At 46.0% G+C, this 26,399-nt stretch overlaps 1 protein-coding gene across 2 annotated transcripts; it reads left to right on the top strand.

Annotated features, from left to right (window-relative positions):
* WDR45B (WD repeat domain 45B) lies at positions 1–25,205 on the top strand. Of its 2 annotated transcripts, XM_056115576.1 has the most exons (10): positions 3–241; positions 2,898–2,972; positions 13,162–13,263; positions 15,333–15,420; positions 17,366–17,460; positions 21,008–21,198; positions 21,924–22,009; positions 22,657–22,758; positions 23,187–23,308; positions 23,881–25,205. In XM_056115576.1, the coding sequence occupies exons 1-10, from the start codon at positions 175–177 to the stop codon at positions 23,985–23,987; spliced, it is 1,035 nt and encodes a 344-aa protein (XP_055971551.1). In that variant the 5' UTR covers positions 3–174; the 3' UTR covers positions 23,988–25,205. The 2 variants fall into 2 exon arrangements, with proteins under 2 accessions (XP_055971552.1, XP_055971551.1); XM_056115577.1 differs by lacking the exon at positions 13,162–13,263 and having other exon boundaries at positions 1–241.
* Positions 25,206–26,399: the final 1,194 nt, after the last annotated feature.

Raw genomic sequence — 26,399 nt, 5'->3', positions numbered from 1 at the left:
CCCCGCGCGGTGGATGTGCTCGGCACTCGCGCCTCCCGGCTGCGCGCGCATACGGCTCTGCGCTTCGCTTCCGGCCGCGGCGGCCCGAGCGCCGGCCTGAGGAGCTGAGGAGCTGAGGCGCCTGGGGCCGGCGGCTCCTGGGGGCATGAGGCGCTGAGGCGGCCCCGCGGCGCCATGAACCTCCTCCCGTGCAATCCCCACGGCAACGGGCTGCTCTATGCCGGCTTCAACCAGGACCACGGTGAGGACGCCGCCCGGCCCGCGCGCTGCTCCCGCCGCCGCCTGCGGCCTGGGCCAGCCTGCGACCATCGCCGCGCCTCAGCGTCCGCGCCAGACCCACGCGCGACCGTGTGCGGCGGGACCCCGGGCGGGGGGAGGGGAGCGGGACCCCGGTAGGAGAAGAGGGGGGCGGCGGGACCCCGGGAGGGGGAGGGGAGCGCGACCCCGAGAGAGGGAAGGGAAGCGGGGCGGGGGGGAACGGCGGGGCCCCTCAGCTCTGGTTCCGTCCCCCTGCAGCTCGGGTCTCCCTTGCCCCCAGCCCCGCGTCCCGCCCGGTGTGCTCCCCGAAATTGGTGATCCCCTGAGCCCTGTGGTGTCCCTGGCGAGCCCAAGCGAGTACCCTGCCCGATGTGGGCAGCCCTGCAGTAGTGAGGGGACGTGGGGCCAGGTGGTGTCGGCGCCAAGGCGGGGGTAGGGCTTCGCCTCTGCGCCCCCTGAAGCAAAGCTGTGGGGACTAATGGGACCCATTCCAGAACTGACCCAGCATCAGAACTGAACCGAGCCCCAGAGGGGGCTCCTCTGATAGCCTCCTGAGTGGTCCCTGCCTCTGCGCTGTTTGGTCCTTGGTTTCACAGGAGGGTGCATATGGTGACAGACTTTTCAAACTCAGGCCTGCAAGACTGGGCACAGAGCCAGGGTGAGCCTTGGGGCTCGGGGCATACCTGTGCGCTGACCACCTCAGGTGCCCTGGGCATTGCTAAGGGTGGTCCTGGCAGTCCCAGAGCACATTGGATATGCCCTGGGTGACCTCAGTATGACACTCAGTTGACCCAGTCCCCGTTGGCCCCCCTGGCCTCCTGAGTACTGCTTGGTCTCCCCCCACCAAAAAAAAAGAAGGAGACCAAGCTTAGGGCCTGGGAGATGTCTCCAAGGACCAAGCACCTGTGTGCACGCAGGAGGCACTGCTGGGTGTGATTCAAAAACTCCAAAAGAAAGTAAAAGCATAGATGGCATGAATTAGCTTCATCTTTCTCTGGATTTTATTTCATCTTTTTTTCTTCTTGTTTATTTATTTTTGGCTTTTTGGATCACACCCAGCACTGCTCAAGACTTACTCCTGGCTCTGCACGAGGGCATCACTCCTGGGGAGATATGGAGGACCATATGGGGTACTGGGGATTGAGCCTGGGTCAGCTCCATTGCTCTGGCCCCCTGGGGTATTAACTTTTGCAGAATTTTTCCATAAAGTCTTAGCAGAAATACATCTTGGCAGGGGTGTATGGCCACACCCAGCAGTGTTCAGGGGCTATTTCTGACTGCTGAGGAGTGACTCTTTGCAGTGCCTGGGACACCATATGTAGTGCCAGGGATGAAACCAGGGTTGGCTACATGAAAGGCAAGTGCTTCAATGCTATACTTTCTTTCTGAACCCCAGAAGTATATGCTGTGATAAAGAAAAATAAGATATGCAAGCTTACGACATGGGTAAAGGGCCAGAGAGGCTTAAAACTTGGGTAATCCTTGAGAGAAATGAAAAATATTCTGGGGACTCCTTTATTATTTCCTTACATTTCATGAAGCCAAATTTTAATTTCTCCAAGTTTTAATTGTGTACAGATTACATGATTTTACTACTACAAAGGAGTTACAACCCAGAACAATCACTTTAAAGTGAATTTCAGGCTCCAGACCCAAGTAAATTGCATTTCAGATCCTGAGAGTTGATTGGAGAAGATAGTCTCCAACTGGTTGGGGCAGGAGTCCTGAGTCCTTGAATCTGTTGTGTTGTATGGTTTTACAAGTAACTTAGATAAAACAAAATACATAAGCAAGGATTTTACCTTTGAAATGGTGACTGAAAGGTCTGAACAGTGTAGTGCCAAAGCTGGACAACGGAATGAAATTCAGTTCAATAAAATGTAAGGGGCTTCAGGGCTGGCATCAGACAGTTGTGCAGTGACAAGGGGAGGGCATGGGGTGAGAAGGAGAGGATTTCACATATGTAGCCTCTTGTGAAAAAGCGTTAAATGGTTTTGTTTTTGCTTTTGGGCCACACCAGTATTAAGGGCTTAATCCTGATTCTGACCTCAAGGATCACTCCTGACTCTGCTCGGAAGACGATAGCAGGTGCAGGAGATAGAACTCAGATCAGTCTCATGCAAGGCAAGGGCCTTACCTGCTGTCCTATTTCTCTGGTCCCTTGGTTTTTATTTATTTATTTTTTTAGCTCCATGAGCCTGCTGTGGGAAGTTGGAGTGAGTGGCTCCAAGATTTCTTGGATGTTAAGCCAGAAATTAAAAGTGATTTGCCTTTCAGACTGTTTTTTTTCTCTCTCTCTTTTTGGGTCACACCTGGCGATGCACAGGGGTTACTCCTGGCTCTGCACTCAGGAGTTACTCCTGGCGGTGCTCAGGGGACCATATGGGATGCTGGGAATCAAACCCGGGTCGGCTGCGTGCAAGGCAAACTCCCTACCCCCTGTGCTATCTCTCAGCCCCTCAGATTGTTCTTGAGCAAGAAGAGTGGTCATGGTACACATGGACAGACCATGTCTGAGCAGACTAAACACCTTCAGGAATTTTGGGGAGTTTTTTTCCACTTGCTGCTTTTGCCATTTCAGACTGGGGGTTCTGAGCTGTCTCTCCAGCAGTATCATTATGTGCTTCTTTTGTACTCAGGATGCTTTGCATGTGGTATGGAAAATGGATTCCGAGTCTATAATACTGATCCACTGAAAGAAAAAGAAAAACAAGGTAAGGAATAATGGGTGCTGGTTTTTCTTGCCCTCAGGATTGACATATTTTATGTGGAGATGGGATTGTTCAAGCTGTGTTTTTTTGGTTTGTTTGTTTTGGGGCCACATCCTGCAGTACTCAGAGCTTACTCATGGATCTCTGCTCAAGGATCATTCCTGGTGGGGCTCAGGGGACCTCTTGGGTTGCCAAGGATTGAACCCCGGTTGGTTGCGTGCAAGGCAAGCATCCTGCCTGCTAAACTATTGCTCGTGTTGCTGTTCAAGCTGATTTTGAAAGTAAATAGGATTCATGATCCTCCGTAAACTTAAAGAACTGGCTTCTTTCTGTCTCTAAATATTGAGCTCTGTGCAGGGACCAGGCTGCTGTCATGTTCTGGGGGACACTGGGGTATTCTTAAGATTGAGCATTGCAATAGCAGTTTTGAAACATATATGTGTCCCTTATATTTCTTGTGCTGGCTGTAGTAGAAGAACAAGGAATGGTGACACCATCAGTTTTCACTCTCACTCTTACTTTTGAAGCTGCGACTCAAATGATGGGTTTAATTGTAGCACATGGGGCTATGAATGACCAGCACTTAGAACATGCTATTGTAGGGGCATGCTGTTGTAGCAGTGAATTAGATTGTTTCTGTTATTTCCGTATCTTCAGCTAGGTTTTTATGAAGGAAAATATAATACAAATTTATAGATAAAAAATTGCTTCCTAGTTACTTGGCCAACTGGGCCAGTGATTCAGTATAAGGGCCCAAAGATATGGTGCTTCTTGATTCTTGGAATGCTAGGAATTACCAGTCCACTGAGGTGGGGCTGGAGCGATAACACAGTGGGTAGGGCGTTCGCCTTACAAGCGGCCAACATGGCCGACCCGAGTTCGATTCCTCCGCCCCTCTCGGAGAGCCCGGCAAGCAAACACAGTAACAACAAAGTCTCCAATGGAGACGTTACTGGGCCCGCTCGAGCAAATCGACGATCAACGGGAGGGCCTTTACGTTTACCTTTACCAGTCCACTGCAATGTTCACGAGGCAGGTAGAATCAGTTTCTCCCTCCTGTCCCCCTCTCCCTCTCCCTCTCCTTACTTCTCTCTCCCCCCCTCCCCCAGTCTTTTTTTTTTCTTTTTGGATCACACCTGGCAATGCACAGGGGTTACTCCTGGCTCTGCACTCAGGAATTACTCCTGGTAGTGCTCAGGGGACCATATGGGATGCTGGGAATCGAACCGGTATTGGCCGCTTGCAAGGCAAACGCCCTACCCACTGTGCTATCGCTCCAGCCCCCCCCCCCTCAGCCCCCCCATCCTTTCTTAAGCTTTTGGTATTTCCTGGTCCTCACCTACTGGGAAAATTAGGCACTGTCAACAGATGAACAAACCTCAGATAAAAATTATTATTATTATTATTATTATTTTTAATCTTAGAACTTGAAAAGCCCCGTTTTTCTCCCTGCAGTTACTTTTTTTTTGTTTTTCCTGCAGTTATGTTTTTATTCAATATTCTAATTACATGTTCTGATTCTAGGACTGGGTTGTTTTGTTTTTGGAACACATCCAGCAGTGCTCAGGAGTTACTCCTGACTCTGCACTCAGGATTTACTCCTAGTGGTGCTCAGGGGACCACATGGGATGCTGGGGATCAAATGTGGGTCGGCTCTGTGTAAGGCAAACACCCTGTACTATCTTTCCTCCCCCTCCTTCCATTTTAATGACTAATATCCTAAATTAGATTTTCAGAGTTCCTTCGGGGTGGCAGGTATGGGGGGGGACAGTGGAACCTCTTTGTCAAGTTGAAATCTTATAGACCACAGTGGTAAAACAGTAAGATATAAGGTAAACTTTATATCTAGGAATTTATTTTATAAAATGAATGTTTATAAAATAAACATTTCAATAAATCACTGTATCACTGTCATCCTGTTACTCCTCAATTTACTTAAGTGGGCGCCAATAACGTCTATTCGTCCCAGCCTTGAGATTTTAGTATCCTCTTGTCTTTCCCAATGATGGGAGTAACAGTTACTGTAATGAGACCTGTTACAGTTACTGGTTTTGGCATATCAGATAAGCCATCGGGAGCTTGCCAGGCTCTGCCCGTGTGATTGGATGGTCAGTACTACCTAAAGAATTTCATTGTCAAATGTAATAAATATTTTAATGAGTATTTAAAATATAAAATAAATAAATATTTTAAAAATATTTAAAATAAAACACTCCATCAGGGGACAGCTTGGACTCTTGACCCACCTTATCTATTTATTTATTTTGCAGGGGTGTGTGTGTGTGTGTCACACCTGGTGATGCACAGGGGTTTCTCCTGGCTCTGCACTCAGGAATTACTCCTGGCGGTGCTCGGGGGACCATATGGGATGCTGGGATCGAACCCCGGGTCGGCCTCGTGCAAGGCAAATGCCCTACCCCCTGCTATCGCTCCAGCCCCCAACCTACCTTATTTAGATCCAGTTGAATTCAGGCCCTGCCTCTTGATAGGTGACAGTGTGACTTGGCACTTTTCTTGCTGGTTCTCATTTTCTTTTGTTTCCTCTTTTTGGGTGGGTGTGGTGGGGGAGTGGGGTTGATGCTTAGGGAACCACATATGTTATCAGGGATGGAGCACACACCTCTTACATGTAGAGTGCATTTAGCGCATTGAACTCTCTCCTTGAACCCTAAGTGTAAAGGGAAGATGGGGGTGGGTGCAGTAGTCTAGTGGGTAGGGTACTTGTTTTGCACATGGCCAACTCAGCTTCAATCCCTGGGACCGCATATCATCCCTCAAGCCCCTCCAGCAGTGATCCCTGAGTGTAGACCTGTTTGTGAGTTTCCAAAAGAAAAGCATGGGTGCGTTCGGTGGCCCAGAGCCGTTCCCTTGACCCATAGATGAAAGACCAATGAAGGACCGAGAATGGAGAAACAGGGCCCCAGGCTGATCAGTAATCAGTTTATTTCTCTCTTCTCCCCAACATAGTTTGATCTCTCCCTTTACAGCACGCATAGTCATAGTTTTGGTCGTAGTCCAGTCATCAGTTCCTGACATCCTTGTTCTCCTAGTCCTCGACTTTCTTTCTTTTTTTTTTGCGTCATACCTGGCGATGCACAGGGGTTACTCCTGGCTTATGCACTCAGAAATTACTCCTGGCAGTGCTTGGGGGACCATATGGGATGCTGGGAATCTGGGAATTAAACCCGGGTCGGCTGTGTGCAAAGCAAATGCCCTACCCACTATGCTATGCTATCGCTCCAGCCTCGACTTCTAGTCATCATCATATCCCTTCTTTCCCCTCTTTCTATATAATAGCATAGTTATATAGATAACATGAAGGGGGGCGTACACATAGGTCTGGTTGATGATTGTCATAACAACAAACAGGTAAAGCCACTCCTTCAGGGGAAGTTCTAGGAATTAACTCAAGGACAAAATCTCATCTGAGGGTTGATGATTACTAGGAGATCCGCCCAAGGGCGGGATTCCATCCAGAGTGTATAGCTTTTTCTTTTCCTCAGCTAGTAATCCATTTAACCAGTCATAGTAAATTTACTTCTTATAATATTTCTAGTCATTTTGTATGAACACAGTAAGAGATATTAAGCTTAGAGGTTGGCTCTTCCTGGGGACATCTCGTTATATATCCCAGACTAGAGTCCTCAGGCCAGTTTATTTTTTCCTATCCCCAGCAGGGTCCTTATTCAGTTACTGCTTTTTGAATCATGACAGTTTGTTTCATGACTGTGCTCTTAAGTTATTATACTTCTTATGGCACTTAGCTTGTCCCCTTTCGATGCCAAGGTAGCTTACAGCTTGCCCTGGGTCCATCCAGACTCTTCAGGACCCTCCTTTTGGGGGTGTTAGGAAGTAAGGGCAGCTGAGGCTTAAGTCAATAGCATAGCGGGTAGGGCGTTTACCTTACAGGAGTCCGACTCGGGTTTGATTCCCAGCATTCCACATGGTCCCCAAGCACCGCCAGCAGTAATTCCTGAGTGCAGAGCCAGAAATAACTCCTGTGCATTGCCAGCTGTGACCCAAAAAGCTAATAATAATAATAATAAATTTTATGCAATGCCTGAGGCTGTGCAAGTGTATACTCTTCTTATTTGTTATCAGTAGCTCAGCATTGTTTTGACAGAGTAGACCAATCAGATCTATCAGTTTTGCAGTTTCTAGCTTGTATTTTATTTTGATTGCTTGCATAGTGAATGAAAAACAATTCTGGGTTTTTGGGTGATTTTGGGGGGAGTGTCACACCCGGCAATGCACAGGGGTTACTCTTGGCTTTGCACTCAGAAATTACTCCTGGCGGTGCTTGGGGGACCATATGGGATGCTGGGAATTGAACCTGGGTTGGCTGCGTGCAAGGCAAACGCCCTGCCCTCTATTTTATTGCTCTAGCCCTCAACAGTTCTGTTTTTTAGAAATAGATATAGTAACAAAAAAACTTTGGAACATCCTAACTTGCAATAATTTAAGGCTATTTTTTACTTAAATTAACTCAGAAATTTTGAAAATTGAATTATTAACGCCTAATTAATGAAATGTTTAAGATGAATTCAGGATTTATAAAAGGTGGGGGCAGAGTGATAGTACAACAGGTAAAGCATTTGCCTTGCACAAGGCTGATCCAGTTTTGATCTCCAGTGTCCCATATGGTCCCCTGAGCCCACCAGGAATGATTTCTTAGTGCAGAGCCAGGGGTAACCCCCAGACATCGCCAAGTGTGGCCCCAAAACAAAACAAAAAAAATAAAACCAAACAATAAAATGTTAGATAAGCACATAGAATTCCTGAGGTTCAGAATGGTGTGCCAGTGTTGAGCTGTAGAATATGAGGTTCATCCACTAAGCAATGCTGAGGGGACCAGGTGGTGTCGGAGATTGGTTTCTAAGTCCTGAAGGCAAAGCATTCATGCGGTGCAAGTATCATTCATGGCCACCGTACAACTCTTACCTGTATCAACTATCCCTGAATTTGGTTTGAATTGAAAGGATTGCAGTAGTGCTTTCTGATGATGCATTGTTTTTGTTTTTTACAGTAGTGTGGGTGTTATTTGCCCATTTGATAGTGCATTTTCAGAAACTCAGCTCTGTGCACTGGTACGTCCATCTCCTCTTCCATTTTTGGCAACTTACAACTCAGCAGTAGGAAGCAGGCAGACCTGACCTTGTTCCTTTTTAATTACTGTGGTTTTATTCCTGGATGGTGAGGAAGGAAGTGCGCTTGTGTTGCAGTGGTCCTTCCTGGATCTGGACTCTGTTTGTTAATCTCCTCACCCCCGTATGTTTGACACTGAGGAAGGAGATTGACTGTGTATACCCTCCTTTGAAAAGGATGTGGAACTGGAAAGCCGTTTGGAGGTTACCTGTTGTCCTATTGGAAGTAGCTCCCTCCATTGCCTGCCTCATGCCAAAGTGTGGCTTTTCATCTTGGCAAACCTATCAGCAGTGTTCCCCGTTCTAGGAAGTGTTGGCCCTGAGGAAAGCCTAGCAACAGCAGGAGACACTGCTATTTCAGGGTCAGCACTGGCCTCAGTCCAGAGGTCTCCTATCATCATTCACTGTCAAGAAACCTCAGCGGTCATGTTGACCTCAGCGCTTGCATGAGCTGTTAGGTGGACCTTATCTGATCAGTGCTTGCTTGCATGTGACTTTGGCAGCCACATGTGGGTAAGTAGAAAGGACTTGGGGACCCAGAGGCTAGTTGTGTGACATTTGGGAAGCATTAGGAGAGAGCTACTTGTTCTCAAGCCCACTGACTGCTCATCAGTGCTGTTAGGAATTGAGTGATAGTGATGAATAAGGGTTCTCCACTATCCTGAACTGCAGGCAAAGAGGTCTGTGACAGTTACTGGCCCCTTGCTGCCCATTGTCCTCTGTTGAATTTTATAGGTCCCACCTATGAGTCAGGGGTGAAGAAACTAGAGAGAGGTGGGAAATCTCTTGAACTTGCAGGAATTGGGGTGGAAGGTGGGGATGTGATGGTCTGGAAAACCAGAGCACTCATAATCTGTTTTAAAACCTTGAATGATACCAGTTTTAGTTGACAGAAACTTTTTCAGAGTTGCTTGATAAAATGTATATTATACACACAAAAACATGCTGTGAGATATATTAGTTATACCTATGGGTTTTTATTGAAAAGGAAAAATTGGGGCCGGAGAGGTAGTACAGGGTGAAGGCTCTTACCTTGCATATGGCTGATCCTGGTTTGATCCATGGCAAAGCATATAGTTCCTCAAGCACTGCTAGAAGTAACCTCTAAGCACCACCAAACACATGTCCCCCCAAAAAAAATTGCATAAGGGGGCCAGGAAATAGTTCAGTGGTAATGATGCATTCCTGATATACACCCAACCTGGGTTCAATTCCTGGTACCACAGGATCTCCTGAGCATGCTGGGTGTGGCCCTGGATGCCCCCAACACTGTAGGGTCACCTCTTTAGGTCCTGTTACTGAACGAATGGCCTGATTGGCTGATTGGCTGAGAACTGCTGGTAACCCCTTGCCCCCAAATAAAATTACATCAAAGAATCAGCCAGAAGGGGCTAGGGAGATAGTATAGTGTACCCTACCTTAATTTGATCCCTGACACCCCCTGGTTCCTCTAAGCAGGTATAGTTCTGGAGTTAACTTGTGATTTTCAGCTGCGGGCCTTGGCTGGAGGCTATAATAAGGGGGAGGTTATGCTTTTCTGAATTTTGGCATAGAGAAAACCAGTACCTGAGATGCCCCCAGTGGCCAAGTGTCTTACCCACTGTACCATCACTCTAGCCCCTTACTCCTGGTTCTGCACTTGGTCATTCCTGCCTGGCAGGCTTAGGGGACCATATGAAGTGCCGGGAAACAAATCCTGGTCTGTTGCATGTAAGGTAAGCACTCTACAAGCTCTGCCATCTTTACAACTCAATGAATGATTATTTTTAAAAAGCCACTCAACTGTTGGATTAAAGCTATTAACAAATTTCTTTCGGACTTTTAGATTTCTTTTTACCATAAAAGACTGATTTAGATAGCATTTTTATTACAAGGGATCACTCCTAGTAACACTTGAACTGCAAGTCTTTGCCTAATTATTTTCGTTTTGGGTGGTTGGGCCACACTCAGAGTACTGGGGCTACTTATGGAGTGATCCCTGGCAGTACTCAGGAATCACTCCAGGAGTAGCCCCTAACACTAAGGTCTACCATATCCAAGCCCAAGTTCTTAACCCCTGTATTATCTCCTGCCCCCTCCTTTTTTTTTTTTTATAATTGAGTCATCATGAGAATAGTTACAAAGTTTTCAGGTTTAAGTCTTGGTCATACAATGATCAAACACCCATCCCTTCACCAGTGCACATTTTCCACCACCAAGAACCCCAGTATACCCCTCATCCTGCCCCTCCCCCTGCCAGTGTGGCAAATGATTTCCATTTTACTCTCTCTCTACTTTAATTACATTCAATTTTTCGACAGAAGACCTACCATTATTATTTGGAATTTTCCCCCAACATTCAGACCTGCTGAGAATCATTAGATAATTTGTTTTCTATTGCTGATAATGAAGAGCATTTTGGATTTCTGATATTTTAGTAATTAAGGCTGGAGGGATTTCTGGCTCCTGACCCCTTTTGATGCTCAGGTGTAGAAGTATTCTGGGGTGGGGGAGGTGGTCACCAAATTTATACCTGATGGTGCTCAGGGGCCTCAGCGTGTGCAAGGCATGTGTGTTCCACACCTTTGAGCTACCATTAGTCCTCTGCATTGTCTTATTAAGTTGATTTGTGGTATAGGTTTAATGCATAGAAACTTCATGGTTATAGAATGCTAAGAGTATTTGGCTCCTAGAACTAATTATTTTTCCTAGTCATTCACTGTTTTCAACCTCTGATAGCAGATGGATATAAATGGCTGATTGAGAGACTGGAAATAATAACTCTGGTTGAGTGCATGACTCACAAATATGAGACTCTGGATTTGATCCTTGGCACCAAAGAAATTGGGAATTAAATTCAAAAGCTTAATGCTGATTGCCGGCTGAAGTGATAGCACAGCAGGTAGGGCGTTTGCCTTGCAAGTGGCCAACATGGCCGACCCGAGTTCGATTCCTCCGCCCCTCTCGGAGAGCCCGGCAAGCTAACGAGAGTATCTCGCCCACATGGTAAAGCCTGGCAAGCTCCCCGTGACGTATTCGATATGCCTAACACAGTAACATTAGTCACAATGGAGACCTTACTGGCCAGCTGAGCAAATTGATAAACAGCGGGAGGACAGTGACAATGCTGATTATTGTTTTCTTTTTTTTTTAATTTAAAATGTTTTTTTTTCTAGGAGGAGCACACCCATCAGTGCTCAAGTCTTATTCTTGTCTCTGCTTAAAATCACTTTCTTTTGGGGGGGGGGGGGTCACACTGGGCGATGCACAGGGGATACTCCTGGCTCTGCACTCTGGAATTGCTCCTGACGGTGCTCAGGGGACCTTAAGGATGCTGGGGATTGAACCCTGGTTGGCCGTGTGCAAGGCAAACGCCCTACCCACTGTGCTATTGCTCCAGCCCCTCAAAATCACTTCTGATGGGGCTCAGGGGGATTATTTGTTGTGCCAGGATCAAACCCAGGTCTGTTATGTGCAAGACAAGTACCCTGCCTGCTGCACTATCTCTGGCCCAAGACTCATTTTTTGCTGTAACAAATATAAACTAACTGGGCTGGAGTGATGGTACAGCGTGTAGGGCACTTGCAAGGGTTTAATGCCTGGCATCCCTTATGAGAGCAGAGCCAGGAATAAGCCCTGAGCATCGCTGGGTGTGACCCTAAAACAAAAAACAAATGTAAACTTTATTTTTGTTCTTATTGATGTATCATTAGTTTACAACATCATAGAATTTCAAGTGATATAGGACTTCCATATATGTATAGTATTCACCACGCCCACATCAGTCAAGTCCCAGCCATGGCATTCTTCCCCCTTTCCACTGAGCTAGCCACCACAGGTACTGTTGAGTTCTGGATTTCATTTTGTTGGATTTTGTCAGGTTATTTTTATTTACTTCAGTTATTTATATTCTACATATGTGTAAAGCCATCTGTTCATTATCTTTCACTTTCTGATTTCTTTTAGCTTAATCACCTCAAGTTCCATCCATATAGTTGTAAATAACACAATTTCATTTTATGTGGGCCGGCACTAGGGTGGGAGAGGGATTGAGAGGAGGTTGAGCCACACCTTTTGTTGCTCCGGGGCTATTCCTGGTTCTGATTCTGTGCTGTGCTCAGGAGTGGCCCCTGTTGTGCTAGGGTTTCCAAATGGGATCAGTGGGGCAAATGTCTTAACTCCACTACTATCTCTCTAGCCTCAGTTTCATCTTTTTTTCCTTTTTTCTTCTCTCTCTTTTTTTTTAACCACACCCATCAATACTCAGGGCTTTACTCCTGGCTCTCCTCTCAGGAATTACTCCTGGTGGTGCTCGGAAGACCTTATGGAATGCTGAGGATTGAACCTGGTTGACTGCATGCAACACAAGTGCCCTACTCACTGTACTCTCTCCATCCCCTCATTTTTTTTTAAAGAAAGAAATAGCAGAATAGTATTGGGTATATGCCACAGATTCTTTATCTGATTATCTGTCAGTAAACATTAGGTTAATTCCATGTCTTGAATATACACTGATGTGGTGAACATACAGGTGTGAAATGTTTTCTTTTTTAAATTTGAGTTTGTTTTTTGGGCCACATCTGGCCATGCTCATGGTTTACTCCTGGATCTGTGCTTACGAATCACTCCTGGTAGGGCTTGAGGAACCATACGGGATACCAGCTATTGAACCAGAGTTCACCATGTGCAAGTTAAGTACCCTACTCTCTTGATATCACTCCAGCTCCTTCAAAAATATTTTTCTGCGGGCTGGAGAGATAGCACAGTGGGTAGGGCATTTGCCTTGCACGCGGCCGACCCGGGTTCGATTCCCAGCATGCCATATGGTCCCCTGAGCACCGCCAGGAGTAACTCCTGAGTACAGAGCCAGGAGTAGCCCCTGTGCATCGCCGGGTGTGACCCAAAAAGCAAAAAAAAAAAAAAATTTCTGCTTGCAGCCGACCCAGGTTCAATTCCTAGTAGTACCTATGGTCCTCTGAACACTGCTAGGAGTCACTTTTGAGCACTGCTAGGTGTGGCCCCAAAACCAGATTTTTTTCTAAACTAACTTCTTTTTACTGTCATTTCAGAATTTCTAGAAGGAGGAGTTGGCCATGTTGAAATGTTATTTCGCTGCAATTATTTGGCTTTAGTTGGTGGTGGAAAAAAGCCGAAATATCCCCCCAACAAAGGTAAAGTTGATCACAGAGCTCAAATATCAGTGCTGTGGACTGTTTCTATAACCACATTTGATCTCCCCTGGTGACCTGTGAAATAGAAAAGACTGATCATGGGGAAAGAAGCATCCAGAAAGGGAGTCCCTGGGAGAAGTCATTTGTCCTCACATGCTTCTCAGTGTTGATTGAGTAAAAACAGTGCATGGAGTGCCTCTGAGCATTTTAATGGTTTTATGTCCTACATGTCATGTTTGTTTTATTTATTTTTTTTCATAAGTTCCTTTTAATAACCAATAGGGGAAAATGGAGATGATGGCTTTTCTTTTTTCCTGCAGAGCCACAGAATCAGAAAATTAATGTGGTTTTCACATATATTAGAGGCATGTTTATTTGCTCTAAGTTTCAGGATATTGTGTGGTACATGTTTGTACATGTGTGCATGCACACACAAGTCTGTGAGAGCAAAGATTGCAGTGGAGCATTCAAGAATGCTCCACTTTTCAGGTAACAGAAAACTTACCCAGCAGTAGTTCTCTAAACTAGATTCCAGTTGAGGGGAGCAAAAGGCCCTAGAAAGGCAGGAGGAACACTGGAAGAAGTGACAGATGGTTTGGTGGAGATCATGAACAGATCATGGGGACTCAGGTGTACTTGGTGAGGGTGTGGTCAGGGGACTCAGATCATGGGGACTCAGGAGTACCAGGTGAGGGTGTGGTCAGGAAAGCAGTGCTGTGGCATTTTGGAAGCATTGTCTTCTGGAAGTACTGTTTTAGGCTGAGCCAAAAGATCAGAAGCTCAGGAATGATAAGGGGTCCATAGTTCACAGGAACAGGAAGGGAGACTTAAGTATGCTGAGGATCAAACTTAGTGCTCCCTCCAAGCCAGGCATGTGCTCCATCCCATTGTGCTCTCTCTCCAGGTTCATATATATAGGGAAAGGGGACCCCCCCCTCCTCCGCCTTTGGGGCCACACCCACTGGTGCTTTAGGACTTCTGGCTCTGTGCTCAGCAGTCACTCCTGGCGGAACTCAGGGAACCTTAATGGGTTATCAAGTGCCTGATCCACTTGTCTTTCTCTCTAACCCCTAAGAAGTTTCCTCTGGAGTCATGTTATCCTTTCCTTAGGAGGTTGTGAGTGTTTGGTATTGCAGGGGTACTTTCAAACAGTGAAATGCTATTGGAACTGTCCTACCCACACCTGTTCATACATTGATGAGTGTTCTCCTTTGCTTCATTAAAGGAAGAGTTTATGAGGTGTAGGAGAAACAAAACTCAGATTTTTCCCAGATGGTTATGTACAGTTAACTTTTTCTTCAGAAGTAAGTAAATTTTACTTAATAAGCTAAATAAGCTATTGGTTGGTGTTAAACTTTCTCTTGGTTTGAAATTAGGTCATTTGTTCCATTCTGTCAAAACTTAGAATTAAATTCTTGCCTCAAGGACTCATGTTGGTCATGTTATAAGAGAACAGTGCTTAGCTTCTGCTCATGATCATCTTGCCCTTGAGTTGACTGCCGAAGAGAATTTATTTTGCTCACCTGGATTGCAGTCCCAGAAATATATTTGTCTGAACTCTAGGCAAGGTCTGGCAGAGGAGATGAAAGCCTGTGTGAACTTGAACACATATGCTGAAGTGTGTGAGGAAGACAGATTAGTTGTCTGTGCTGAATAGATGGAGAAACGATGAGCTCAGGCTACCAGAGGAGCTGTGATGAGCAGGGTGGTGCGCGGGGCTGGAGTTGCTGGTTAGAGAGCAGCACTTCTACCTAGTGACCCTCTGAGGTATTTATGACCAAAGGCCCTTTCAGAAATGGTATTAGCAGCTCAATGATGGGGCTCAGTGCTGAACAGTCCGTCACCGTGATCTGTTTACACAGCACATGGTCCTTGGTCGTCCCCACTGTCGTCCCCCGCACACTCACATATACATACACACCTACCCACCCACACACTGGCTTCAACAATTCACCATCACCTATTTACACCACTCACACAATCCCTGGCAACATACACAACACACAGCCTTAACAGTTTGTCACCATTGCCTCTTTAGAAGTGTTCACAAATGTTTCCTAATGTTTCAGTGATGATCTGGGATGACCTGAAAAAGAAGACTGTTATTGAAATAGAATTTTCTACAGAAGTCAAGGCAGTCAAATTGCGGCGAGATAGGTAGGTTTGATGTTTCAAAGTTTTGCTTTGGTTTGTTTTGGGGCCACTCTTGACTAAGGGCTCAGAGTTCACTTTTTCCTTCTTTTTTCTTTTTGGGTCACACTTCTGGTTCTGCACTCAGGGGTTACTCATGGTGGTGCTTGGGGTACCATATGAGATGCTGGAAGTTGAACCTGGGTAGGCCGTGTGCAATGCTAATGCCCTACCTGATATACTATCCTCTGGCCTCCCAGGTCCACTCTTGATGGACCATGTGGTGTGGGGGATGGAACCTGGGGTTCCCTTTTGCTAAGCATGTGTTCCAGCCCTTTGATCATCTCATTGTTCGAAGCATATACATTTGTGGGGGGAACACACCTGGCAGTGCTCAAGGCTTATTTCCGCCTCTGTGCTCAGGAATCACTCCTGGCAGGGCTTAGGACACCGGATATTGTGCTGGGGATTTTGAACCTAGGTCAGCAGTGTACAAGGCAAACCTTTGTCCTCTCTGTGACCCCAGCATGTACATTTTTAAGTGGATACATTTTTCTGTAGGTGGATGAGAAACTTTCCATTAAAAGAAGAAATCATGTATTAAAATGTGTAACTGGCACCAGTTGAGATGACTTCATTGGGTGGAAGAGCACGTCCCAGTTAGGTGTGGGGTCCTGCAGTGCTGCTTGCTCCCAAAGCTTCCTAAGTATGGTCCTGGGGGCCTCTTGTGTGTGCTGCACTGGCCTTAGCACCAAGCCATCAACACTGTAGGACCGAGCATAGTGGGGGATGGCCACTTTAAAAACTAAAATGGCTGCCATTTGTGACCCATGTGACAGTTCTGTTGAATCCAAGGACCCGATGGCCATTAAATGGGCTGTGGGGGAAATGTACCTGGGGGGCTAGGGTGTGGGGGTGAGGGATGGGTATGCTCTTGAGCTTTCAGTACTTCAAGCTATTTTCGGCTCTAGACAAAGGGTGAGGGAGCATTTGAACCTTAATTTGACCTTGAATTTGTTGAAATGTTTAACCAGTCACACTGAATCTGTCTTTGAGCAAGAAAGCAAGGAGATATAATTATTTTACGTCAAGACAGAACTCAGCCAAACAATCACCTGAGATTGCAGAGGTACAGAGTGATTTTGATAGGAAGATTCCTGGCAATATAGCACACTTGTGGGACAAAGAGAAGAAGAGCAAAAGAAGAGGGGTTCTTGATTGGTTACTTGGCAGCAGTATACTGAGGTAAATTGAGGAAGGAGGGGTACAATATGGAACTTAGAGGGGGCCCTTGTTGCTGGCAACCTTTGTGGTGATACATTCTGTTTTAGGGCCTAATTAGACAGTAATCTAATTGTTCCGTGGTCCTGCTCTCCTTCCCCATGAGTTTGGGTCCTTCTGTTCTGTTCTGGTTAGCTTTGTGGTTTATGACCTATTAATCTCTTCCGGTTCCCAGAATGGGCCACTCAGAGCTCCTGCCTCTGGCTGCCTTACTACCTGTCCTTTGTTGCCTACTTGTGTTTCTAACTTTCCCGCCACTATTACAGTACATCAAGATCAAGAAAAGGCATTTCTTAATTCAAAAGGTTCAGGGAGACTAGAGCAAAGACTGCCCTTTAATCCTTCCACTTCACAAACTGTCTTATTCATTTTGGAGAAAAGGAAGGGTTGGTATATCCTTAATGAGATGGTATTATTGGATCTCCCCTGGGAAAGGTCTGCTCTAGATGGACTCCGCTGTATCTTTACACCTCAGGTAAGGGTCCCTCAGCTTTGTGCCAGCCCGGAGTCCCGGGCTGCAGACTCCCTCAGATCAGTTCCAAGGGGCCCTGTATGTAAGGGCTGGTGGGTGAATTATCCTCCTGTTGGTGTTTGCTGGGTCTTAGTTTCAAAGAAATGAGCAAAAACCACAGACTACTTAAGCTTTATATTTCTGGGAAGAAGAATTTTGATTGTGGTTTTTTCTTTCTAGAATTGTGGTTGTTTTAGACTCCATGATTAAGGTGTTTACATTTACACACAATCCTCATCAGTTGCACGTCTTTGAAACCTGCTATAACCCTAAAGGTAAGAAATTCAGGGGTTTGGGACTGGAGCAATAGCACAGCGGGTAGAGTGTTTGCACGCGGCCTACCTGGGTTCGATTCCCAGCATCCCATATGGTCCCCCAAGTACCACCAGGAGTGATTCCTGAGTGCAGAGCCAGGAGTAACCCCTGAGCATCGGCTGGGTGTGACCCCCCAAAAAAAGCAAAAAAAAAAAAAAAAGAAATTCAGGGGTTACCTTTGGCAGCTCGGTGACCGCCATCCTCCAGAGGCCATTGGACAGTCAGGTTTGGGCCCTCAGTGATGAGACACACGGGGCCTCATGGGTTGGGGGTGGAGCCGGCCCTTTCCTCCCCATTCCAATGAGACCCCAAGTTGCTGCCCACAAACGGCCTCTCTGGCTCCTGATCAAGCTGCTAAATTGCCATGATCCCAGAGACTCAGGAACAAATCTTGGAACCCAGCAGGTCTTGGCAGAAATCCCTCCAGATTTAATTGTTAAAATTTTGGAATTTCAAAATCGACATGATATGTTATTCGTAACCAGTAATAGAAAACAAACTGTCTACTGTTGCCTTTTTGGCAGATCCGAGTGTTGGGGTAAAATCCCAAATAATAATGGTGGGTCAGGTGTCAAAATATTGAATGTAATCAAAGTAGAGAGAGAGTAATGTGGAGGTCATCTGCCCCACAGGTAGGGGGAGGGTATGGGATGTGGGGATACTGGGGTTTTTGGTGGTGAAGAATGGGCACTGGTGAAGGTACGTGTGTTTCATTGCAGAATGAAATGTACAATGTAGAAATCTTTCAAGACTTAAACCTGAAAGCTTTGTAACTGCTTCACAGTGATTCAATAAATAAAATTATAAAAAATGAAAAAAAAAGTAGAGTTCATGCCCAATTCAATCAGCCTAATCAGTGGCTGAATAAATAGCAGTACTCCTAGTTAAAAAAGAAGAGGAAGAAGAAGAAGAAGAAGAAGAAGAAGAAGAAGAAGAAGAAGAAGAAGAAGAAGAAGAAGAAGAAGAAAAAAGAAATTCAGGGGTTAGGGATCTATCGAACCCGGCTCGGCCAGGCTGGCTGCGCGCAAGGCAAATGCCCTATCACTGTGCTGTCGCTCCAGGGCTGGATCGATAGCACAGCGGTAGGGCGTTTGCCTTGCACGCAGCCAACATGACCAACCCGAGTTCGATTCCTCCGCCCCTCTCGAAGAGCCCGGCAAGCTACCCAGAGTATTTGATATGCCAGACACAGTAACAACAAAGTCTCCAATGGAGACGTTACTGGGCCCGCTCGAGCAAATCAATGATCAACGGGAGGGCCTTTACTTACTTACTTACTTACTTACTAGGGATCTATCTAGCTTGTGGTAGCACACCAGCTTTGCATGTCTGAAGGCACTGGGTCTGATCCCTGTCACCCTGCAAGAGAGGAGTGATGTGACAGATGACACAGGCCCAGGCAGCTCCACCTCCTTGGATGGGCTCATGTTTCCTGGCAGCATGGCTGTGGTGAGAGGTGGAGCATTTGGGGCTGTGGCCTGGCAGACGCAGCCTCTCCTTGTCCATCCTATCCTAGCTTTTCTATCTGGGTCCTCTGGGCTCAGTCTCTTCCCTCCCAGTTCATAATCTCATCTGTTTACATATTTTCCAGCTTCCAGGGACTCCAGGGTGGGCTCTGAAAGCCATGTTTTTGTGTTTTTGTTCTGAGACATTTCTAAGTTACAGTTGAGTACTAAGACTATCAAAACAAAGTGCCCCCTCTCCCACATGACCCTCAAGTTTTAACTTTCCAAATGTATTTGGTGTCTTTCTCATTTTGAGATTGCTTGCATGTTTTGTGTGTATTGATAATTTGCTACTTTTTATTGTTGTCCTGGTACACCACAATTTTTTATCCGCCCCCCCCTTTTTTTTAATGTGAGGAAACGATCTTGAATAGCTGCTGTTCTTGAATATTCACATAGAAGTCTTTGTTTGGATATATCTTTTCTAGTTTCTGGGTAGATACTGAAAATTATATAGTTACTGGCTCTGTCTTCACTTTATAAAATATTGGCATTGTTTGCCAAAGTGGCTGTATATCCTTGGGCTCAGCAGTGGTCAGTGAGCACCACTTTTGCGACATCTTGTAGACACTCAGTATCAGGGTATCACCAAAGGCACTGCTATGGAGGTGGGTGGGGATGGTGTCTTCTGTTGTCATAATTTTTCTTTAAAATTTTTTATTAGTGAATTATCATGGAGTGCAGTTACAGACTTACAGACTTTTGTGCTTGCGTTTCAGTCATACAATGATCGAGTACCCATCCCTCTACCAGTGCCCATTCTCCACCACCAATGATCCCAATATTCCTCCCACCTCCCCCACCCCGATAATTTTTATTTCTCTGAAATTTAGTGTCATTTCATGTGCCCTGTTGGCATTTGTATATCTTACATGTTTCTTCTAGAATTTTAATAGCTTTAAATTTAAACCTTTCAAGATAATTTTAAATCAGTGTTCTGTTTTGTTTGTTGTTGTTGTTTGGGGGGGGGGGGTTGGGAGGCAAAAAACATCCAGGACAGATAGCACTAGAGATCTAATCCAAGGCTTTTCACATAAGACATGTGCTATTTGCTACTTGAGTCAACTCCCTAGCCTCTCAGGTTAATTTTTTGCAGGGGATGAGTTGATGGCCACAGCCTGTGGTACTCAGGGTCACTCCCAGCTCAGTGCCTGGAGTCATTTCTAACTCTGAGGGACCGTGGAGTCCCAGGGATTGCAAGTAAAAAGTATGTACTCCAGCGTCTTAGCTCTCTTTCCTGTCCTTAGGTTCATTGGCAGGGGAATGGGAGACCAATGCTTAGGGCTGACTCCTGGCTGTGCACTTGGGGATCACTCTTGCAGGGCTCAAGGGCCCATTATGGGATGCCAGGGATCAAGCCCCGGTTGGCCACCGGCAAGGCAAGCAGCAAACACCCTACCCTCTATACTACTGCTCAGGCCCAAAACTCAGTCATGAACAACTTTGTAACTAACTGTGAGTCCCTTTAAAAATAATAATAATAATAATTTTAAAAAAGAGAATGTTACTGCATACATAAAAAGAAAAAGTAAAAACTGGAGATTTTACTTGTTGAGCTGAATCTAGACATGAGTGTCAGTTGCAGCCCCAATTCTAGGCATCTACCAGAACTTGAATTTTTCTTTGTTAGTGTCTTATACATCTACTGTTAAACTCATTCCTAAGTATTTAATGCTACTATTTTTAGCATAAATATTTTCTTTGCTACTGTTACTGGAGTAGTTTTGAGATATTAACAGTTTTGCTTTCTTAATTACAGAAGACAAGCCTAAAACAGGTTATTCAGCCATAAATACATCCGACTTTTCCAGTTTCAGTCAGGAAGCAGACTCACAGGAAATAGATTTGCTACCTTCACAAAGGTTTTGTGATCCTTACAGAAATCAGAAACCCACAATAAAATTTTCTTTAGTACTAGAAGGCATTGAGCAGATTTGAGTTGTGGGAAAGCAGAGGCTTTCAAACAATCCTAGGTGCTTACTTTGCTCTCTGTCCTGTTCAGGCCTCTGTGTCCTGTGCCCCAACAGTAACAACTCCCTCTTGGCCTTCCCGGGTACACACACGGGTCACGTGCAGCTCGTGGACTTGGCTAGCACCGAGAAGCCACCCGTGGACATTCCTGCCCACGAGGGCATCCTGAGCTGCATTGCTCTCAACCTGCAGGGAACAAGAATTGCAACTGCATCTGAGAAAGTAAGTTCCTGTCCCTGCCTCTTTGGGGTATGAGACTTGGCCACCCTTCCTGAAGATCAGACACCCTAGGGTCTTGGGCCACCTGCTCTAGGAATGAGTCAAGACAGGTAGAGATGGTTCAGAAAGTCATTCATTTGGGGAGCTTCATATTTTGGCAGCAGACTCAAGGTATTGATTTCTTTACAGTTTTTTTTATTTTTGTTACTTAGGCCACACCTGGCAGTGCTCTGGGCTTACTCATGATTCGGCATTCAGGGATCAATCCTGGTGGGGTGGAAGTGGGTTGGGGGTGGGGGGCAGAAATACAGGGTGCTGGGGATGAAACATAGGTTGGCTGTGTACAAGGCAAGCACTCTACCCACTGTGCTGTCTCTCTGTGCTCCCCACCCCCATTAAAAATTGTAAATAAAAAAAGGTGTTACTTTTTTGCAGTAAGCTTTGGTGTTACAGCTAAGATGCCATTTCTGAAGATAGGCTGACCGCATGCCCAGAAGGGCTCCGCTCGGGTCTTGTACATGGAAAGAATTCCATGCATAGGCTTGATGGAGTGATACCAGTAGTGCCTACCTGCCCTTTAAGTTACAGTGGAGGAGAATGTTGAGTTTTAGATGATATGGTGGGTTGAGAAAGGGTTTTATGGACTAATGATCTTTTAAAGTACGAATCATTTCAAAAAATTTAAAAGTTGTGTCTTTGATAATGAAACACTTCACTGTTTTTCAAAGGGGACCCTTATAAGAATATTTGATACTTCATCAGGGCATTTAATCCAGGAACTACGAAGAGGATCTCAAGCAGCTAATATTTATTGGTAAGAGCCTGTGAGAGGCAGGAAGCTGCTCTATGGTTGGTGGGTGGGTTATTATTTAACTTCTAACTTTCTAGTTTAGGAATTTACATGGAAGTTGAATAGTGTAATTAACTGCTGTTAACCCATCACCCTGCTTCAGCACTGATTGGGATTTGCCAGTGTCATTTAATTTCTTTACTCGACATCCAGCTTCTTCAAAGTAGCACTAGATTTCTGTTGGTTTTTGTGGGGTCCAGCACTGAGGTGGCTGCTCAGTGCGCTTTCATCCTTGGCACCTCTGCCTTTGAAGGTTGGAGTGGCTTTTAGGCTTGTGAGATTTGGAATGTAATTGACTTGAATTTAGTGATTTGTAGTTAGTGTGTTCTAATCAGAGTTAGAACCCCCCCAGCCCAGGATCTGTCCACCTCCTGCAGGGCAGCTCATGCCCCTGTATGACTGTAGGAAGCCCCAGTTCTCCTGTCCCCAGCCTAGTAGAGGCACCCGAGGCACACCTCCTTTTGTGGGAGGCTAGGCTACCATGGCTTTGACTTTGGTTCTGGTGAACGCTGCTGTTTCTTAAAACAACAGGGGAGGCTGCTGGAAAGTAAAGTTGCGTGGTATATTTCTTGCTTGGGATGTGCTTCTCAGTGTTGTTGGTTTGCCTGCAGCATTAACTTCAATCAGGACGCTTCCCTCATCTGCGTGTCCAGCGACCACGGAACAGTACACATTTTTGCTGCTGAAGATCCAAAGAGGAATAAACAGTCTAGGTGAGTCGCACAAAGCTATTACTTCAGCATTTATACCTACAGTTCTGAGTCACCATTGATGTCTCATTTGATCCTCTTGAGATCAGTGCAGGTTATTTAATGCTAAAACAACCCTTGCTACTTCCAATAACTCCGACAAATAAATGTCTGAGTAAGATCCAGGCTCCTTTCTGGTGATTCAAACTTGTTTCTGAACTCCAGTGATAATCCTGGATGTTTTGCTGCATTCAGATTTGTGGTAGTTAAAGCCTCTAACATTTCTAGTGCAAGTGGCTTCATTATAAAGCTATTTGTAACCACATAATTTTCTGTAGAAAAGAAAAGCAAAAGCATGATTTAAAGTATACCATAGATGTCAGGAGAACTCTTATCTTTTTAACCTCATTAAGTAAATATGGCCTCCACTTTTTCCTTCCTTACCCTTACAGCCTGGCATCAGCCAGTTTCCTTCCGAAATACTTCAGTTCCAAGTGGAGTTTCTCCAAATTCCAGGTTCCCTCAGGCTCTCCATGCATCTGTGCCTTTGGAACAGAGCCCAATGCGGTTATTGGTAAGTGTCTAACCAGAAGATGACTGTGGGGCCAGAGCCATAGTACAACAGGGAGGGTGCTTGGCCTTGCACACCATGGACCCGGGTTGTATTGCTGGCACACCATAAGGTCCCCCGAGCTCTGAGCGCAGAGCCAGAGTAAGCCCTAAGTGTGGACAGGCTGGCCACACACACACACACACACACACCACACCCCATACCCCCATGCCTCCTGCTCTCACCACATTCACACACACCACACATATATACACACCACAACACCACACACACACTCACACTCACTTCATACTCACACTCACACTCTCTTTCCCTCGTCACTCCTAGTGGCAGCTCCTGCCTTCAGGGTTTACCCGAATGGATCAACTGCTATTTGAGCTGATGACCACAGAGGGCTTTTCCTGTGACTTCCACCTGCAGTATGGTTGCAGTCTGGGCTGTGTGTGCACAGTCACGGAAGGGAGCTCCTGAGAATTGCACATCACTCTACACTTCTCTACCATATACAGTTCAGTGTTTGCTTATAATATTCTGGAGACGATACACATGAGTAAAACAGTTTCCTTCTGTCCCAGCAATTTGTGCCGACGGCAGCTACTACAAATTCCTATTCAACCCCAAGGGGGAGTGCATCCGGGATGTCTACGCGCAGTTTCTAGAAATGACCGACGACAAGCTGTGACTTCACCAGGAGCACAATCAGCAGCTGTTGCCCCCAGAGCGCTGAGTGTGCCCCTCAAATTCCTGGGGCTGGTGCCAGCGCCCTTGGGCCTTGTGGGTGACAGGCTAAGGGACTGCCTGGGGAACCTTGGTCGAAGCCATATGTGGTATCTTTTTCCTGAGCACGGCTTCCCATTTCCAGTATTAAAGAACTGTCCCCATCACCATGAACACTCTGGTACTCTGAGCAGCTCATACTGCTGGTAGCTTATTCCTGTAGTTCAACTGTGACGCCGGCTTTCGTGGTTTCACTGCATCATCGTACCTACCATTGAGGCTCCAAACAAACTAGGTGTGGACTTGGCCAGGACAGACAAGTGAAGACGGTTTTGACAGTAGAGTCCATCGTTTTACTGAGTATCATGGGGAAATAAGTCAGTGTATAATTGTTTTTTCTTTATAACCAGATTTAAGTAGAATCCTAAATACCAGCAGCTTGCCTTAGGAAAGGAGAAAGGAATGCCTCCTCCCATCGAACATGGAGAAAAATAACACAGCTGTGTTTGAGAACACAGGGTGCGCATTTCCCTTCTGATTCCCGGTCATGGTCTGTGCCTGGTGCAACCTGTGGTTTGGTTGTGTGTGCTCAGTGCTGGGTCCTGTCTTACTCTCAGAGCTGTGAGGACTGAGGCAAAAGTTGGGCCCACTGGTGAGAGGCTGTGTGTCATGTGACTGCCATCTCTGGTGAGATCCCTGTACAGACTTTCAAACTTAGAGCAGTAAGCGTCCCTCAGTTTATGAAGAGGCTTATGAAGGGAACCACCCAACATCTCAGTGCTCAATGCTATTGGCATGGAGCGCCATCTCTCTCCCCAAAGTTTGTAAGAATAGCCGCGCTCACATTTTGAGAATGAAAGGCATATAACATTTTCTAACATTTGGTAACTAAAATAGGTTATGGGCTCTGTCTTATTGTTAGTACTACTTGAGGTATATATTTAATTTTCTTAAATTCCCTTTAAAGAAATTTATGTTTTTGATTTCAGGTTGCAAATATTTAAAACCTACAGCAGCAAGTTCTCAGTTTTGTCAGTTCTTTTACTGTCATGTAATCAACTAACTTTGTATGTGGATTTCAGTGTAAAGTATGCATGTTACTTTGTGTATTTAATCATGAAATTTAATTTTGCACACTTATTTGTAATGTTTCTTTTAAATAAAAGTGACTAATTTTGTTGTACTCTGTACCTTTTAAGGAAAAATAGACTTATGTATTGTGGTACAAGGCCTGGTTCAGAGTCTGGTTTGGTACTGACTGGAAGTTTCCCAGACTGATGGGGCAATCTGGAGTCTGTGTCCCTGCTCTAGGTACAGGGGTGTGACTTCTGTCAATGAGCTCTGCCTGCATGGTTCATGTTGGGGGGCTCTGGTAGGTAGGAAACGGTTCTAATTGTGGGTAGGGCTGGAAGAGAGACCCTCCACATTTATATACTCATTTCTCTTCACTCTCTGGTGTGTCCAAGAGAGGGAGGTGTGGCAAGGTGGTGTGGACACAAGGATCTGGTGAGTGCAGGGCAAATTAAAGGCAGTGCCCTTCCAGGAGAGGTCAAACCCTGGATAACCAGGAATATTGGCACTCACCCCGTAGGGTGGAAGAGTGAGGTCAGATCTGACCATGCTGCTCGCAACTGATGTCTTCACAGGATGATATGGCAGACCTGGTCAGGTAAGGAAGCACCTCCGGGGGCATTATCCTGTCCCTGCGGATTCAGGGCCTGGAGGCTGAGGCACCACCCACCCTCTCCAGGCTTCCTGGTGGTGGCTTCTACAACAGTAAGACCTCTGGTGTGAGAGAACTGTCAGTGGCCCATGGACTCTCCCTGGGTCCGCTCGGTGCAGGGCAAGACTGGGAGGGGTGGCTGTGCCTCACATCTTCTCGGTGGCCATGTTCTGACCTCAGCTAAGATGTTAGGGACAGTTGTAAAAATCTTCTCCAGTGCCTTCCAGAAGGCAGCCAGCACTAGGGTTTGGAATTTTCAGTAGGCAACAATGAGAAGTCCATTTCCTAACTTGGCTGGTGCTGTGGCAACCCCCTGTTCAGGGTTGTCCCTTGGACTGCTGCAGTCTGAGATGACAGCCAAGTCCTCACAGATGGCTCTAGTCCTCTGCAACTTGTGCCAAGTTTTCCCGTTTCATGGCTTCCTGCAGCAACCAAACTAAGCTGCCCAATGTCAGAGATTAAACTCTGAGACTTAGTCATGTTCTTTCTGGCATTCATGATGTGAGGGCAAGGACAAAGGTGGACTCCTGGTGTGAAATTCCACATTTCCTTGAGTCTTTCAATAGGAGCCATGACCTCGTTAAGCGTCTCAGGGACAAGTGAGCAGATTGCCTGCTGGTGTTGGTGTATTACCATGTGTGCAGAAGGGCAAGC

This window comes from Sorex fumeus, unplaced genomic scaffold (genome assembly GCF_029834395.1).
Source record: "Sorex fumeus unplaced genomic scaffold, SorFum_2.1 ptg000029l, whole genome shotgun sequence".
Taxonomy (NCBI): Eukaryota; Metazoa; Chordata; class Mammalia; order Eulipotyphla; family Soricidae; genus Sorex; species Sorex fumeus.
This window is presented reverse-complemented; position numbering and strand designations above follow the sequence as displayed.

What these genes read in the sequence shown, in the direction of transcription:
- WDR45B (XM_056115576.1), top strand. Translation starts at nt 175, where the DNA reads ATGAACCTCCTCCCGTGCAATCCCCACGGCAACGGGCTGCTCTATGCC. An exon ending in TTGCAACTGCATCTGAGAAA is followed by an intron (nt 21,199 to 21,923) that starts GTAAGTTCCTGT and finishes TGTTTTTCAAAG; the next exon opens with GGGACCCTTATAAGAATATT. An exon ending in AAGAGGAATAAACAGTCTAG is followed by an intron (nt 22,759 to 23,186) that starts GTGAGTCGCACA and finishes TTACCCTTACAG; the next exon opens with CCTGGCATCAGCCAGTTTCC.